The 18120-nt window shown below is 43.9% G+C and overlaps 1 protein-coding gene across 6 annotated transcripts in view; it reads right to left on the bottom strand.

Annotated features, from left to right (window-relative positions):
- DUS2 (dihydrouridine synthase 2) overlaps window positions 1–18120 on the bottom strand; it is a 569010-nt gene that overhangs the window by 77697 nt on the left and 473193 nt on the right. For all 6 annotated transcript variants that reach the window (XM_077288143.1, XM_077288137.1, XM_077288139.1 and 3 more), the window contains one exon: window positions 4236–4393. In XM_077288143.1, coding sequence (XP_077144258.1) covers window positions 4236–4393 — 158 coding nt within the window. The remainder of the gene's footprint in view (window positions 1–4235; window positions 4394–18120) is intronic.

Genomic DNA, 18120 nt, shown 5'->3' with positions numbered 1-18120 from the left:
ATCTTAGTCTGGAGTGTGTATAAATACCCCTCCCAGATCCAAAGAGAGGCCAGCAATATTAACCCTGAGAGAGCAAGACATGAACCATGTCCTATACCATGACACAAGGAGAAGGAGGTATATACTACATGAAGGGAGATTATGCTTTTATTGTAGAAGTCCTGGACATTGGAAAAAGGACTGCCCCTATTGCCCACCGACTAACAAGTTGTCGGGAAACGCCTAAGTCTGCTTGATTGCCAAGGAGGTCACGCAGACTCTCAGGTACCTTTTTCATTTCAAAAGATTTTGTTGGAGGTGGAACTTTGTTGTGGGGGTGGTTACACACCCACTTCAGCTTTCGTGGACTGTGGGTCATCCATGAACTTCATTGACTCAAGCTTGGAGTCCAAGAGTAAGATAGGGACAGTTAGGCTTGCAACCCCAATTCATATAATTGCCATTGATAAAACACAGCTGGTTAAGAATACTGTTAAGCTTGTCTCGGAGGAGTTTATCCTCAAGGTGGGATCCTTGCATCAGGAACGCATTTCATGTTATGTTCTGGATAATTTTCCAGCGGGACTGGTGTTGGGGTTCCCCTGGATAGTTATATAATCCTGTTATTGACTGGGGATATTGTGAAATGGGGTCCTAATTGTTCAAACTGTTGTCTTTCTGCTGTTCTGGTGTCGTCTGTTAATCTGGAGGGTATTCTGGAGTACCTGAAAGATTTTAAGGACGTTTTCCAAAAAAAGAGGCTTAGGTCTTGCCACCTCATCGCCCCTATGACTGTGCTATTAGTCTCATTCCAGGTGCTAAATTGCCCAAGGCCTGTCTGTACAATCTTTCCAGCCCGGAAAGTACAGCTATGAAAGATTATATCTCAGAAAGTTTACATAAAAATCACATCCGTCCCTCTGTATCTCCGGTGGCTGCTGAATTCTTTTTTGTAAAAAAAAATATGGTGGTTTACGTCCTTGCCTCGCTTTTTGGCAACTAAAAATTACGGTGAGAAATACCTACCCTCTCACGCTTATTCCTGATCTTTACAACCAATTATCTGGGGCTAAGTGGTTTTCCAAGTTGGATCTCAGGGGAGCGTATAATCTTATTCGGGAGGAAGAAGAGTGGAAAACGGCATTTCTCACCTCTGAAGGTTTGTTTGAAAATCTGGGCATGCCCTTTGGTCTCACGAACGCGCCAGCAGTTTTTAAAAATTTCATTAATGATGTATTTTTTGACTTTACTGGCCGCTTTATGGTGGTATATCTAGATGACATTCTTGTATTTTCATCTGACAAAGAATCTCACATGGGTCATTTACGTGCAGTTCTTCAGAAGTTACGGGAGAACTCTCTGTTCGCTAAACCTGAGAAGTGTTAATTTTGTGTCCAAGAGCTGTCCTTTCTGGGGTTCATACTTTCTACCAAGGGGTTTTCGTATGGACCCTGGAAATGGATTTTCCATTGTTGATTGGGTGCAACCCGGAGACCTCAAGGGTCTTCAGCGTTTTTTTGGTTTTGCCAATTACTATCGCAAATTAATTAAGGTGTTTTCTCAGGTGGTCAAGCCTCTTACTGATCTCACTCATAAGGGGGCTGATCTTAAAAACTGGTAGCCCCTGGCAGTTGTAGCGTTTTCTACATTGAAAAAATGTTTTAGATCTGCTCCAGACCGATCCGTCTGAACCATTCATTGTACTAATTTTGCAGGCTGATCACTTCTACAGTGTAGGGATGCAACCACATGCTGCAGAAACTGTCAGCTCTGCACTGACAGGGAAAGTTGCTGATCATGCACTGTGCATGATTCGCAAGCTTCCTAGCTCTGGTGACCCAGATATCGTCATGACGGCATTGGGTCACCATGGCAATTATCGGGACCCGGCGTCACGCCGCGGGGTCTCCGATCCAAAAGCAGAGGGACAGTCAGCCCTCTGCCTACTCCTGGAATGCGGTGACCTTGTTCGAGCGCAGCATTTCTTGGGTTAAAGTGTCGGGACCAGTGCATGACTGCTCACAGTACTTAGTGCCATGTGTCAGCTGTCAGAATCAGCTGTCATCCTGCGGCGATCGCCGCACACCACCCGTGTGAGCGGGTGATCACGCAGACAGTGATCCGTCCCTGGTCTGATAGACCCAGGTCACATGGATGGATTATTATGTCTGATGTCAGAAAGAGGTTAAATAGAAAAAACCTATCCCTACCTCCTGAAAACCAGTCGAGGGCAATTGTGTGTTCAAGCTGGACTGACCTGCTCGCAGAGTCCCCCACAATAGGAGTATGCAGCCGCTGTCGTTGCTGCTGAACCTCAGAACGAAGGTTGGTCACCTCCAGTTACAACCTCTGCAGCTGCTCTGTCAGCACAGAAATGGGATCCACAAACCCGGAAAAAGAAAAAAACCCATACCGAAAAAACCCACACACAAAAAAAAACAAGTTTCAGGGGTTTTTTTTTTAATCAAAAGTGTACATCTGGTGTTAATGTCATGCTGGGTGAAGTGCACAACAACTGGGAGAGGTGGGGGGAGACCAAACACTAGGGAAGTGGGGAGTGGAGACCCCTAGGCATATTTAAAATCACCCAGTCTGCCCCAACAAACCCTATACGAGTTCTGCACCTATCGCCGAGCAGGAAACTAATCCCTGCCTGACGATAGCAATAGGCCCTGGTTACGGGGTATACACTTGTCAGTCTCCGCTACAACTAAAGACAGAGAGGGAAGACAAACAAGGGGAACACTTAGCTTAGAAGACAACCGAGATGCCACACCAGCAATCCTCCAACAGTCCTCGGAGAATGAACTAACCGACTGTTAGTACATTCAACTAGACACAGACAAGCGCTAACATCAGCAACATGCTGCAGACACAGAATCAGTATAAACTTTCAGCAATGGTGTCTACTTAGCAGCAGAAGGTGGAGGTAACCATTGGGTCCTTAAGGGAAAGAGATTATCGCTCCACAACAGATTTACAATAAACAAGAAGGTGCTTGAGCTAATTGCAAAGACTACAGCCGGATCCAGGATGAGTGTCAGTCACTTCTGACACACCCGTTACAGCTGAGAGCCTAAAAGCAGGTAAGTTTCCAGGAGCTCTCAACTGAGTAAATTAACCCCTGCACTGCTTCTAATTGCCAGAGAAGGAGTAGGAAAAAAAAATCAGACGGCACAGTCTTCTGGCTCTTCTCTGTCATGGTAAACCCATGAAGGTCACTTTTTTAAATGGGGAAAATTATCTTAGATCATGTGAGTGGTAAAAGTATGTGAACTTTTTTCAGTACTAGATGTGATCAACTTTTGCAACAGTAACTTCATCAAAATGTGCCCGGTAATTGGTTTAGTCCTGCACATCGGCTTTAAGGATTTTGTAACCTATTTCTCCCCCCAAAAAACAGCTTCAACTCGGATAATGTTTTTTCCCCATGAACTGCTCTGATATATTTAATTGTAAATATGCATTTTGTATTTGGGCACTATTGGGCATTAACAGGTGTAATTTTCTGAGCAGACAAAAGCTTGTTTTTATCATGAGTATAAGTGCTAGTGTATGTCTTCTATCAGCACTCTGAAAGCAAATTTATTTAGTTAGACAACCAGGTTTTCTTACCTATTTTGCCTGTATTTCTATAAACAAACAAAACACAGAAGTAAGCTGCATCAAACTCACTGAAGATATTTCAGTTGAAAAACAAAATGTATTTAAAAATATTGCAAAAATAAACAGTTAAGGGGGGTTGTTCTCATCTTCATGGAGGCATACTTTCAGATAGTCACTGCAAAAACAAGCACTCTTGCAATTTATAGTGTATTACAATTTGATGCCACTTTTTCCTTTTCAGCTTGTTGCTTCAGAGAACGACCACTGCTGCTGTCTAGTTTGTAAGCACTGCACTGAAGTTGGCCAGCATTAGGAGGTAACAGTCCAGTGATCCTGGCCAGCTTCAAAACAGTGATTACAAGCTGAATATAAAAGCGCTTGTAAGCACTGGGCATGTTTTGCAGTGCAAGGTAACAAGCTGTGAGCTAAAGTGTTGCTATCTCAAGAACTGAAAATTTTAGTAAGTAGGAAATTGCTAAATTACTTGTATTTATAAGCAGTGTCTGACAATATCCATATTTAAATATGGGAGCTACACTTTAAAATAAAATGTGCAGTCACGATTGAGATACGGTGACAAATATGTTGCTAAACTTTTGAGTCATCAAAATTCTCATTGCTATGGAATCTTTTCTTAAGCTGCACTCCACCTTGAGAGTCTGTCATGTCAATACTTTCATTTGGGATTCCTCTTTTTCTTTTCAGAACAAGATCACTTTCTTTCTCTCCAAGTTTTCCTTCTGGAAGTCCTAATGTTCGAAGACACACAATGGCTGCAGCCTGCTCTGCTAACTTCTTTGACTTGTCCCTGAAAGTAGAAAAAGAAAAGGGTTGAAAATTCACAGATTAATTTAAATAAGTGTAGTACCAGAAAAGTAATCAATCACTGTTTAAATCAAAATGTTATGTCAACCATGAATTTTTCACTGATGGGGTATAGTTGAGTTCAATTAGTGCTCTGCACCCGTTGCCACGTAAGGTTCATTGGAGCCTAACAGCTGTCAACCACTTTAAATAGTGACTAAAGTCTCTATTTTCCAATCTCCCTGGGAGTGTTCAGACCTATACATGATATTCCAAAATATATACATGTATACGCACACACACATTTTTATATCACAGTTTATTATGTGTTGAGGCCTCATGTCCGAATTCGCTTTTCTACTATCCACTGTGTTCTATAAACACTTGAAAATATAATCCTAACTTTGCAATTATTTTTAATCTCAGATTTAAAAAAAAATCCTGAAATATTGCAGTTTTCACAGTAGTTTCTCTCAGTGTTTCCCAATCTGTGGACCAGAAGCCACATGTAAGCAGCGCGTGCGCAGATGGAGATCACGGTGGCCATCTTCCTGAAGCCCCGGGAAGCAGAGAACTCAATCTGCACACGCGCGGCCTCAGGAAGATTGCCGATGCCACCGAGAAAGCCGTGATTCACCCGGCTCTGCTATTTGCCTTGAATACTGGGCCGCGGCGTCACCTCACCTGTGGAAGGGACTCTGCTCACGCCATACCGCTCACTGCACCTCATCATCCCCGCACCTCTGCCGCCGCCACACTTCTGCTACAACCAACTGGTAAGCCTGCATTCCAACTATAAGATGCACCCCCCATTTTCCTCACAGTTTTTTTTGGGAAAAAGTGCGTCTTATAGTCCGAAAAATACGGTCGTAAGCTGCAGATAGTACGATACTATCCGTCAGAGGAAGTACTTGAAACTGGATGCAATAGGATGGTGGGAGTGCTTGATGCGAGAACAAGGAATGGGAGTATAGTAGGAACCACTGGATGTAGGGATACGGCATATAAAAGGACAGGTGCACAAGATTTTGGTAAGTTTTCTGTGTGGACGCTTTGTCATTGTACCGAAAATGGGGGACTCTGGATGTCACTATTGTGGGGGGAAATAACTTGTAGGAAAGAAGCGCAAATAGTGTCTTATCTCACAAGTTATAGAGGATTTACCTGTAAAATTAACTGGTCACCTCATGTAGAATATTCACAAGCATATAGTGCCGGCTGCCGCAGATCCATTGGTCGACATGCGGCCGTAGTTATATCGCTGAAAAGGAGGATTTGTGGGTTATGATGTGCGCTGCCAGCACATCCAAAAACAGACCAATTGTATAGTTGACCAGTAGTGTTGAGCGATACCTTCCGATATCGGAAAATATCGGATCGGATTGGATGGGACCGATACCCCAAAAATACCAGATATCGCCGATTCCGATACCGGAAACCAATGCAAGTCAATGGGACACAAATATCGGAATTAAAATAAACCCTTTCTTTCCTTGCACATCCAGTTCGGGGGGGGGCGGGGTCTGTGCGGGCCTGCCAGGGTCTGTACGGGCCTCTCGGAAGTCTGTGCGGGCCTGCCGGGGCTTGTATGGGCCTCTTGGGGGACTGTGATGGCCTGCTGGGGCCTGTACAGGCCTCTCGGGGGTCTGTGCTGGCCTGCTGGGGCCTGTACAGGCCTCTCGGGGGTCTTTGTGTCTGTGTGCAGGCATCATCCGATGGGACTACAAGTCCCATCGGGCTATGCCTGCTGCAATGACAGTGATTGACACATTAGCCAATGATGGGACAGTAGTAGTCCCATCATCCGGCTAATGTGTTGAATGTAAAAAAAACAAAAAACACAAACATACATACTACATACATACAACATACATACATACAAAATACTACATACATACTACATACATACAACATACTACCAACATACTATATACTACATACATACAACATACTACATACATACTACATACATACATACTACATACATACAACATGCATACATACCACATACTACATACATAGTTATATATATGTATATGTACATACATATAGTTATATGTATGTATTGTATGTAATGTATGAATGTAGTATGTATGTAGTATGTATGTTGTATGCATGCATGTATGTAGTATGTATGTTTGAAGTATGTATGTTGTATGTAGTATGTTGTATGTATGTGGTATGTATGTTGTATGTATGTATGTAGTATGTATGTAGTATATAGTATGTAGTATGTATGTAGTATGTTGCATGTATGTAGTATGTATGTAGTATGCTGCATGTACAGTCATGGCCAAAAGTTTTGAGAATGAGACCAAAATTATATTTTCACATGATCTGCTGCCCTCTGGTTTTTATTAGTGTTTGTCTGATGTTTATATCACATACAGAAATATAATTGCAATCATATTATGAGTACCAATAGGTTATATTGACAGTTAGAATGAGTTAATGCAGCAAGTCAATATTTGCAGTGTTGACCTTTCTTCAAGACCTCTGCAATTCTCCCTGGCATGCTCTCAATCAACTTCTGGACCAAATCCTGACTGATAGCAGTCCATTCTTGCATAATCAATGCTTGCATTTTGCCTGAATTTGTTGGTTTTTGTTTGTCCACCCGTCTCTTGATGATTGACCACAAGTTCTCAATGGGATTAAGATCTGGGGAGTTTCCAGGCCATGGACCCAAAATCTCTATGTTTTGTTCCATGAGCCATTTAGTTATCACCTTTGCTTTATGGCAAGGTGCTCCATCATGCTGGAAAAGGCATTGTTGGGCGCCAAACTGCTCTTGGACGGTTGGGAGAAGTTGCTCTTGGAGGACATTCTGGTACCATTCTTTATTCATGGCTGTGTTTTTAGGCAAGACTGTGAATGGTTTCAGGATGCTTTTCAGTTGGCATGAGACAAGACTGGTGGTAGCGCTCACCTCTTCTCCAAATAAGCTGTTTTCCAGATGTCCCAAACAATCGAAAAGGGGATTCATCAGAGAAAATGACTTTGCCCCAGTCCTCAGCAGTCCACTCCCTGTACCTTTTGCAGAATATCAGTCGGTCCCTGATGTTTTTTCTGGAGAGAAGTGGCTTGTTTGCTGCCCCCCTTAAAACCAGGCCTTGCTCAAAGTGTCTCCGCCTCACAGTGCGTGCAGAGGCACTCACACCAGCCTGCTGCCATTCCTGAGCAAGCTCGGCACTGCTGGTAGTCCGATCCCGCAGCAGAAACAGTTTAAGATACGGTCCTGGCGCTTGCTGGTCTTTCGTGGGCGCCCTGGAGCCTTTTTGACAACAATGGAAGCTCTCTCCTTGAAGTTCTTGATGATGCGATAGATTGTTGACTGAGGTGCAATCTTCGTAGCTGCGATACTCTTCCCTGTTAGGCCATTTTTGTGCAGTGCAATGATGGCTGCACGTGTTTCTTTAGAGATAACCATGGTTAACTGAAGAGAAACAATGATACCAAGCACCAGCCTCCTTTTAAAGTGTCCAGTGATGTCATTCTTACTTAATCATGACTGATTGATCGCCAGCCCTGTCCTCATCAACACCCACACCTGAGTTAATGGATCAATCACTAAAACGATGTTAGCTGTTCCTTTTAAGGCAGGACTGCAATGATGATGAAATGTGTTTTGGGGGTTAAAGTTCATTTTCTGGGCAAATATTGACTTTGCAAGTACAGTAATTGCTGTTAAGCTGATCACTCTGACATTCAGGAGTATATGCAAATTGCCATTAAAAAAAATGAAGCAGTAGACTTTAGAAAAATTAATATTTGTCTCATTCTCAAAATTTTTGTCCATGGCTGTATGTATGTAGTATGTATGTAGTATGTTGTATGTATGTATGTAGTATGTATGTAGTATGTTGTATGCAGTATGTATGTTTGTGTTTTGTTTTTTTTTTTACATTCAACACATTAGCCGGATGATGGGACTACTACTGTCCCATCATTGGCTAATGTGTCAATCACTGTCATTGTAGCAGGCACAGCCCGATGGGACTTCTAGTCTCATAGGATGATGCCTGCACACAGACATAAAGACCCCCGGCAGGCCCGCACAGACCCCCGAGTGGCTCGTACAGACCCCCGAGAGGCCCGTACAGACCCCAGGCAGGCAGGCCCGCACAGACACGCAGTCTCCGCCACGCACCGCCCACCACCAACATAATTTCAGTAGCCAATCACAGCCATGCCATTAGTTAACATGGCTAACATGCCTAACAGGATGTGCCTACACTTTTTAGGATCCCATTGGCTGAATAGAATAAAACTGGTTCATTGCATTAGGGGAACTTCCGATTCCGGTTTTCGATATTGTAAAATTATCGGAACTCAGTATCGGAACTCCGATACAGCGAATATCGGCCGATACTCGATATTTGCAGTATCTGAATGCTCAACACTATTGACCAGTGATGTATTCTACACGTTTCGGAATACCCATGACTCCTTCCTCAGGAAATGCAACAAGTACAGACAAAAGTGGTTACACACTTTAAATAGGTTCAGATTTCAAAATTCAAATAAACGCGCCAAGGATTCACCTGACATTTGACGTCACAGGTGCTGACGTGTTAGCACATGACAAGATTATTATTAAATAAAGAATTGGTTTAAAGATAGTTCAATATATAATAAATGCCTTCTTATCTACAGTACAGACCAAAAGTTAGGACACACCTCCTCATTTAAAGATTATTCTGTATTTTCATGACTATGAAAATTGTACATTCACACTGAAGGCATCAAAACTATGAATTAACACATGTGGAATTATATACTTAACAAAAAAGTGTGAAACAACTGAAATTATGTCTTATATTCTAGGTTCATCAAAGTAGCCACCTTTTGCATTGATGACTGCTTTGCACACTCTTGGCATTCTCTTGATGAGCTTCAAGAGGTAGTCACCGGGAATGGTCTTCCAACAATATTGAAGGAGTTCCCAGAGATGCTTAGCACTTGTTGGCCTTTTTGCATTCACTCTGCGGTCCACCTCACCCCAAACCATCTCACCCCATCACTCTCCTTCTTGGTCAAATAGCCCTTACACAGCCTGGAGGTGTGTTTGGGGTAATTGTCCTGTTGAAAAATAAATGATGGTCCATTTAAACGCAAACCGGATGGAATAGCATGCTGCTGCAAGATGCTGTGGTAGCCATGCTGGTTCAGTATGCCTTCAATTTTGAATAAATCCCCAACAGTGTCACCAGCAAAGCACCCCCACACCATCACACCTCCTCCTCCATGCTTCACGGTGGGAACCAGGCATGTAGAGTCCATCCGTTCACCTTTTCTGCGTCGCACAAAGACATGGTGGTTCGAACCAAAGATCTCAAATTTGGACTCATCAGACCAAAGCACAGATTTCCACTGGTCTAATGTCCATTCCTTGTGTTCTTTAGCCCAAACAAGTCTCTTCTGCTTGTTGCCTGTCCTTAGCAGTGGTTTCCTAGCAGCTATTTTACCATGAAGGCATGCTGTACAAAATTTCCTCTTAACAGTTGTTGTAGAGATGTGTCTGCTGCTAGAACTCTGTGTGGCATTGACCTGGTCTCTAATCTGAGCTTGCTGTTAACCTGCGATTTCTGAGGCTGGTGACTCGGATAAACTTATCCTCAGAAGCAGAGGTGACTCTTGGTTTTCATTTCCTGGGGAGGTCCTCATGTGAGCCAGTTTCTTTGTAGCGCTTGATGGTTTTTGCCACTGCACTTGTGGGGACACTTTCAAAGTTGCCCAATTGTTCAGACTGACTGACCTTCATTTCTTAAAGTAATGATGGCAACTCGTTTTTCTTTACTTAGCTGCTTTTCTCTTGCCATAATACAAATTCTAACAGTCTATTCAGCTGTGCATCCACCAGACTTCTGATGGTCCTAACCCCATTTATAAGGCAAGAAATCCCACTTATTAACCCCTTCATGACCCAGCCTATTTTGGCCTTAATGACCTTGCCGTTTTTTGCAATTCTGACCAGTGTCCCTTTATGAGGTAATAACTCAGGAACGCTTCAACGGATCCTAGCGATTCTGAGATTGTTTTTTCGTGACATATTGGGCTTCATGTTAGTGGTAAATTTAGGTCGATAATTTCTGAGTTTATTTGTGAAAAAAACGGAAATTTGGCGAAAATTTTGAAAATTTCGCAATTTTCACATTTTGAATTTTTATTCTGTTAAACCAGAGAGTTATGTGACACAAAATAGTTTTAAATTTTTTTTTTGCTAGGAAGTTATAAGGGTTAAAATTTGACCAGTGATTTCTCATTTTTACAACAAAATCTACAAAACCATTTTTTTTAGGGACCACCTCACAATTGAAGTCAGTTTGAGGCGTCTATAAGGCTGAAAATACCCAAAAGTGACACCATTCTAAAAACTGCACCCCTCAAGGTGCTCAAAACCACATTCAAGAAGTTTATTAACCCTTCAGGTGTTTCACAGCAGCAGAAGCAACATGGAAGTAAAAAATGAACATTTAACTTTTTAGTCACAAAAATGATCTTTTAGCAACAATTTTTTTATTTTCCCAACGGTAAAAGGAGAAACTGGACCACGAACGTTGTTGTCCAATTTGTCCTGAGTACGCTGATACCTCATATGTGGGGGTAAACCACTGTTTGGGCGCACGGCAGGGCTCGGAAGGGAAGGAGCGCCATTTGACTTTTTGAATGAAAAATTGGCTCCAATCTTTAGCGGACACCATGTCGCGTTTGGAGAGCCCCCCGTGTGCCTAAACATTGGAGCTCCCCCACAAGTGACCCCATTTTGGAAACTAGACCCCCCAAGGAACTTATCTAGATGCATAGTGAGCACTTATAACCCCCAGGTGCTTCACAGAAGTTTATAACGCAGAGCCGTGAAAATAAAAAATAATTTTTCTTTCCTCAAAAATGATTTTTAGCCCAGAATTTTTTATTTTCCCAAGGGTAAAAGCAGAAATTGGACCCCAAAAGTTGTTGTCCAGTTTCTCCTGAGTACGCTGATACCCCATATGTGGGGGTAAACCACTGTTTGGGCACATGCCGGGGTTCGGAAGGGAAGTAGTGACGTTTTGAAATGCAGACTTTGATGGAATGCTCTGCGGGCGTCCGGTTGCGTTTGCAGAGCCCCTGATGTGCCTAAACAGTAGGAACTCCCCACAATTGACCCCATTTTGGAAACAAGACCCCCAAGAAACTTATCTAGATATGTGGTGAGCACTTTGAACCCCCAAGTGCTTCACAGAAGTTTACAACGTAGAGCCGTGAAAATAAAAAATAATTTTTCTTTCCTTAAAAATGATGTTTTAGCAAGCAATTTTTTATTTTCACAAGGGTAACAGGAGAAATTGGACCCCAATAGTTGTTGCCCAGTTTGTCCTGAGTACACTGATACCCCATATGTGGGGGTAAACCACTGTTTGGTCACAAGTCGGGGCTCGGAAGGGAGGTAGTGACGTTTTGAAATGCAGGCTTTGATGGAGTGGTCTGCGTGCGTCACATTCCATTTCCAGAGCCCCTGATGTGCCTAAACAGTAGAAACCCCCACAAGTGACCCCATTTTGGAAACTAGACCCCCCAAGGAACTTATCTAGATGTATAGTGAGCACTTTGAACCCCCAAGTGCTTCACAGAAGTTTATAACGCAGAGCCGTGAAAATAAAAAATCATTTTTCATTCCTCTAAAATTATGTTTTAGCAAGCAATGTTTTATTTTTGCAAGGGTAACAGGAGAAATTGGACCCCAATAATTGTTGCCCAGTTTGTCCTGAGTATGCTGGTACCCCATATGTGGGGGTAAACCACTGTTTGGGCACACGTCGGGGCTCGGAAGGGAGGGAGCACCATTTGACTTTTTGAACGCAAGATTGGCTGGAATCAATGGTGGCGCCACGTTGCGTTTGGAGACCCCTGATGTGCCTAAACAGTGGAAACCCCTCAATTCTAACTCCAACACTAACCCCAACACACCCCTAAGCCTAATCCCAACCCTAACCCCAACACACCCCTAACCCTAATCCCAACTCTAGCCATAACCCTAATCACAACCCAACCCCAACACACCCCTAACCACAACCCTAACCCTAATCCCAACCCTAACCCTAATCCCAACCCTAACCACAACTTTAACCCCAACACACCCCTAACCCTAACCATAACCCTAACCACAAGCCTATTCTTAATCCTATTTCCAACCCTAGCCCTAATTCCAACCCTAACTCTAATTCCAACCCTAACCCTAAGGCTATGTGCCCACGTTGCGGATTCGTGTGAGATTTTTCCGCACCATTTTTGAAAAATCCGCAGGTAAAAGGCACTGCGTTTTACCTGCGGATTTACCATGGATTTCCAGTGTTTTTTATGCGGATTTCACCTGCGGATTCCTATTGAGGAACAGCTGTAAAACGCTGCTAAATCCGCACAAAGAATTGACATGCTGCGGAAAATACAGCACAGCATTTCAGCGCGGTATTTTCCGCACCATGGGCACAGCGGATTTGGTTTTCCATAGGTTTACATGGTACTGTAAACCTGATGGAACACTGCTACGAATCCGCAGCCAAATCCGCACCGTGTGCACATAGCCTAATTCTAACGCTAACCCTAGTTCTAACCCTAACCCTACCCCTAACCCTAACTCTAACCCTAGTGGAAAAAAAAAATATTTTCTTTATTTTATTATTGTCCCTACCTATGGGGGGTGAAGGGGGGGGGTCATTTACTATTTTTTTATTTTGATCACTGTGATAAGTTTATCACAGTGATCAAAATGTACATGGAACGAATCTGCCGGCCGGCAGATTCGGCGGGCGCACTACGCACGCGCCCGCCATTTTGGAAGATAGCGGCGCCCAGGGAGAAGACGGACCGACTTCGGGAGGCTCGGTAAGTATGAGGGGGTGGTGGATCGGAGCACAGGGGGGGTGGATCGGAGGACGGCGGGAGCGGACAGGAGCACGGGGGAGCGGACAGGGGGACGGAGGGGGGTACCGGACAGAACGGAGGACTGGGGAGGAAATCGGGGGCGGTGGGGGGGGGGGGCAGAACATGATTTCCAGCCATGGCAGATGCTATTGCAGCATCGGCCATGGCTGGATTGCAATATTTCACCATTTTCATAGGTGAAATATTGCAAATTGCTCTGATTGGCTGTTGCACTTTCAACAGCCAATCAGAGCGATCGTAACCACGTGGGAACAAAGCCACCCCACCTGGGCTGAAGTACAACTCCCCCTCTCCCTGCAGATCGGGTGAAATAGGAGTTAACCCTTTCACCCGATCTGCAGGGACGCGATCATTCCATGATGCAACAAAGGCGTCATGGGTCGGATTGGCACCGACTTTCATGACGCCTACGTGGCGTCAAAGGTCGGGAAGGGGTTAAACCTGCCAGGGCACACCTGTGAATTGAAAACCATTCCTGGTGACTACTTCTTGAAGCTCATCAAGAGAATGCCAAGAGTGTGCAAAGCAGTCATCAAAGCAAAATGTGGCTACTTTGAAGAACCTAGAATATAAGACATAATTTCAGTTGAACACACTTTTTTGTTAAGTATATAATTCTTTGGTATTATTATCTTCATTTAATTTGTCTTAGATGAAAAAACACAAAAGAGAATGAAGCAAAAAGCAAAACATTTATCATTTCACACAAAACTCCAAAAATGGGCCAGACAAAAGTATTGGCACCCTCAGCCTAATACTTGGTTGCACAACCTTTAGCCAAAATAACTGCGACCAACCGCTTCCGGTAACCATCAATGAGTTTCTTACAATGCTCTGCTCGAATTTTAGACCATTCTTCTTTGGCAAACTGCTCAAGGTCCCTGATATTTGAAGGGTGCCTTCTCCAAACTGCCATTTTTAGATCTCTCCACAGGTGTTCTATGGAATTCAGGTCTGGACTCATTGCTGGCCACCTTAGAAGTCTCTAGTGCTTTCTCTCAAACCATGTTCTAGTGCTTTTTGAAGTGTGTTTTGGGTCATTGTCCTGCTGGAAGACCCATGACCTCTGAGGGAGACCCAGCTTTCTCACACTGGGCCCTACATTATGCTGCAAAATTTGTTGGTAGTCTTCAGACTTCATAATGCCATGCACACGGTCAAGCAGTCCAGTGCCAGAGGCAGCAAAGCAACCCCAAAACATCAGGGAACCTCCGGCATGTTTGACTGTAGGGACCGTGTTCTTTTCTTTGAATGCCTCTTTTTTTCTCCAGTAAACTCTATGTTGATGCCTTTGCCCAAAAAGCTCTACTTTTGTCTCATCTGACCAGAGAACATTCTTCCAAAACGTTTTAGGCTTTTTCAGGTAAGTTTTGGCAAACTCCAGCCTGGTTTTTTTATGTCTCGGGGTAAGAAGTGGGGTCTTCCTGGGTCTCCTACCATACAGTCCCTTTTCATTCAGGCGCCGACGGATAGTACGGGTTGACACTGTGGTACCCTCGGGCTGCAGGGCAGCTTGAACTTGTTTGGATGTTAGTCGAGGTTCTTTATCCAACATCCGCACAATCTTGTGTTGAAATCTCTTGTCAATTTTTCTTTTCCGTCCACATCTAGGGAGGTTAGCCACAGTGCCATGGGCTTTAAACTTCTTGATGGCACTGCGCACAGTAGACACAGGAACATTCAGGTCTTTGGAGATGGACTTCTAGCCTTGAGATTGCTCATGCTTCCTCACAATTTGGTTTCTCAAGTCCTCAGACAGTTCTTTGGTCTTCTTTTCTCCATGCTCAATGTGGTGCACACAAGGACACAGGACAGAGGTTGAGTCATCTTTAATCCATGTTTACTGGCTGCAAGTGTCATTTAGTTATTGCCAACACCTGTTAGGTGCCACAGGTAAGTTACAGGTGCCGTTAATTACACAATTTAGAGAAGCATCACATGATTTTTCGAACAGTGCCAATACTTTTGTCCACCCCCTTTTTTGTTTGGTGTGGAATTATATCCAACTTGGCTTTAGAACAATTCTTTTTGTGTTTTTTTCATTTAAGACAAATTCAATGAAGATAATAATACCAAAGAATTTGTGTTTACAATCATTTTCAGGAAGAAACTGAGTATTATCTGACAGAATTGCAGGGGTGTGAATACTTTTGGCCATGACTGTATAATATATATATATATATATATATATAGAATAAAGAAAAATGAGGGGCAAGAACTCGTAGAGAAAAATGTGTAATTGCATCTAGTTCGCTCTCTTTATTATCTGCCATGACCTTCCATGAAAAATTTTCTTTTCAAGTGTTTACAATATATTTCTCTGAATGTGTATATTCCACCATTAATTGATATTTATTTATTCAATAAAAACATATGAAACATATGAAATAAAATAAAAGCATAGTTACTTACCGATAACGTTATTTCTCAGAGCCCATGACAGCACTACCAGAGAGAGGGGATCCGCCCTTCAGGGACAGGAAACCTATAGGATAAAAGGGCAGTACCTCTCTCCTGCGTCAGTTTGGTTTACAGAGCATCAGAGGTCCTCCAGGTTAGTGACAACAGGAAAATATACAATTTTAACATATTGCTTAATAGGACTACACCATGTCTATAATAAAAATATACATTTCATATAATAAAGTGCTCACCGCACACGTGATAAGGGGGGGGAATAAGCAGGTGCTGTCATGGGCTCTGAGAAATACCATTACCGGTAAGTAACTATGCTTTTCTCAGTTGCCCATGACAGCACTACCAGAAAGAATTTCAGAGATTCTTGCTTAGGGAGGGACCACAGCCTGCAAGACCCTTCTTCCGAAGGTTAAGTCAGATGAAGAGGCTAGATCTAAGCGGTAGTGTCTAAAAAAGGTTGAAGGTGATGACCAGGTGGCCGCTTTACAGATTTTGTCTATTGATACCTCCAACCTTTCGGCCCAGGAGGTCGCCATAGCTCTTGTAGAGTGTGCTTTGAGCCCCTCAGGAACTGTGTTTCCAGTGGACGAACACGCCAAGGCTATCGCATCTGTTACCCAGCGAGCTATAGTGCTTTTGGAGGCTTTGTGTCACGGGAAGACTAGGTGGGCAAGAGCTAATAACCCGGGCCCCTGCAATTTCCCTCAGACTAGGGAAATCCTGACTGACCCTCTACCTAGAGTTTACACTGATGGTGTGCATATCTAGTCCTCGACCCTCGCCCTGTCTCCTGTTTCAACCCTAGGCTGAAAACCACGCCCACCACCCAGTGAAAAGATCATACACCAATACCCACAGTTAGCACAGACAAGGATAACGGAAAATATACACCACGCCGCAGTCACTCAGGAATACACTATAAATGCGCAGGGCAAAATAAATACAAATATAGGAAGGAGTAAATAAGACAAAGGGAAATACACCACCAGATACGATACTCCAACTCCTAGCTCACCACTCCAGACCGAGATAACCAAGCACAAGACAGAAGCTATAATCGGCGACGCCCAATGTTCAGAAGAACTATTTAAAGGCAGTGGGCGTGGCCCAGCTTCCAATCCGAGCACCAGCTAAATTAACCCCGGACCAGCTAGATAAAATCTAGCTGACGCCACTGAGCACATAGTGGACAAAAGCGGAATTACCGCTGTCTGTTGAACGCCCTGGTATGAACAGCGTCTGACATGACAGTACCCCGCCTTCTACGAGGGACCCCAGGGCCCTCACGGCTTATAGGACCCGGCTTGTCCGGATGACGGCGGTGAAACATACTGACCAGCCGGTCCGCATGAACGTCCGAGGCTGGTACCCAGGACCTTTCTTCAGGCCCATAACCACGCCAGTGAACCAAGTACTGTAAAGTGCGGCGCACTACACGAGAGTCAACCACCTTGGAGACTTCGAATTCCAAATTACCATCCACCAAGACTGGAGAAGGCATAGGTGTCGCGTCCACAAGACCCACCGTCTTTTTTAGCAACGATGTGTGGAACACGTTGTGTATCTTATACACCGTAGGAAGCTACAATCGGTACGCTACAGGGTTAATGACGGCGGCGACCCTAAATGGACCAATAAACCTTGGACCCAATTTAAGGGATGGTATCTTGAGTCTTATGTTTTTTGTGGATAACCACACCCAGTCATCCACACTCAGGTCCGGACCTGGCACACGCCTACTGTCAGCCACACGTTTGTACCTAGCACCCACACTCAACAGGCGCTGTTTAACTCTCCTCCAGACTGCTGACAATTGTGCTCCTAACTGGTCTTCCTCCGGAACGCCGGAAGAGCCCCTCTGTTGTGAATTCCGTTTTTGGGCTCCCTCCTGTGGTTATGAATGGTACTTTTGTGAGTTCTGCCCTTGGGCTCCCTCTGGTGGTTTCGAGTGGAACTGCTGCTCCTTGAGTTTAGCTGTAGCAGCTGCTTTCACTGATCGTCTCTCCTGGCCTTGCTATTTAATCTGGCTCTGGTCTTCAGTTCATGCCGCTGTCAATGTTTTCTGGGTTGGATTCAGATCTCTCCTTGGATTTCTCTGATGGCCTGTCCATTTCAGCAAAAGATAAGTTCTTGCTAGTTCTTTTGGTTGTCCATTTGCTTTGGACTTTATTGCTCAGCTCATGTTATGTTTCTTTTTGTCCAGCTTGTCATTATGATATATTCAGGCTAGCTGGAAGCTCTGGGGAAGCAGATTTATCCCTCCACATCGTGAGTCGGTGTGGAGATTATTTTTGTAAACTCTGCGTGGATTTTTAGTTTTTAATACTGACCGCACAGTATCCTTTCCTATTCTGTCTGTCTATCTAGATTAGTTTTGGCCTCCTTTGC

This window comes from Ranitomeya variabilis, chromosome 2, assembly GCF_051348905.1.
Source record: "Ranitomeya variabilis isolate aRanVar5 chromosome 2, aRanVar5.hap1, whole genome shotgun sequence".
NCBI lineage: Eukaryota > Metazoa > Chordata > Amphibia > Anura > Dendrobatidae > Ranitomeya > Ranitomeya variabilis.
The sequence above is the reverse complement of the archived record's forward strand: the minus strand, read 5'-3'. Positions and strand labels throughout refer to the sequence as shown.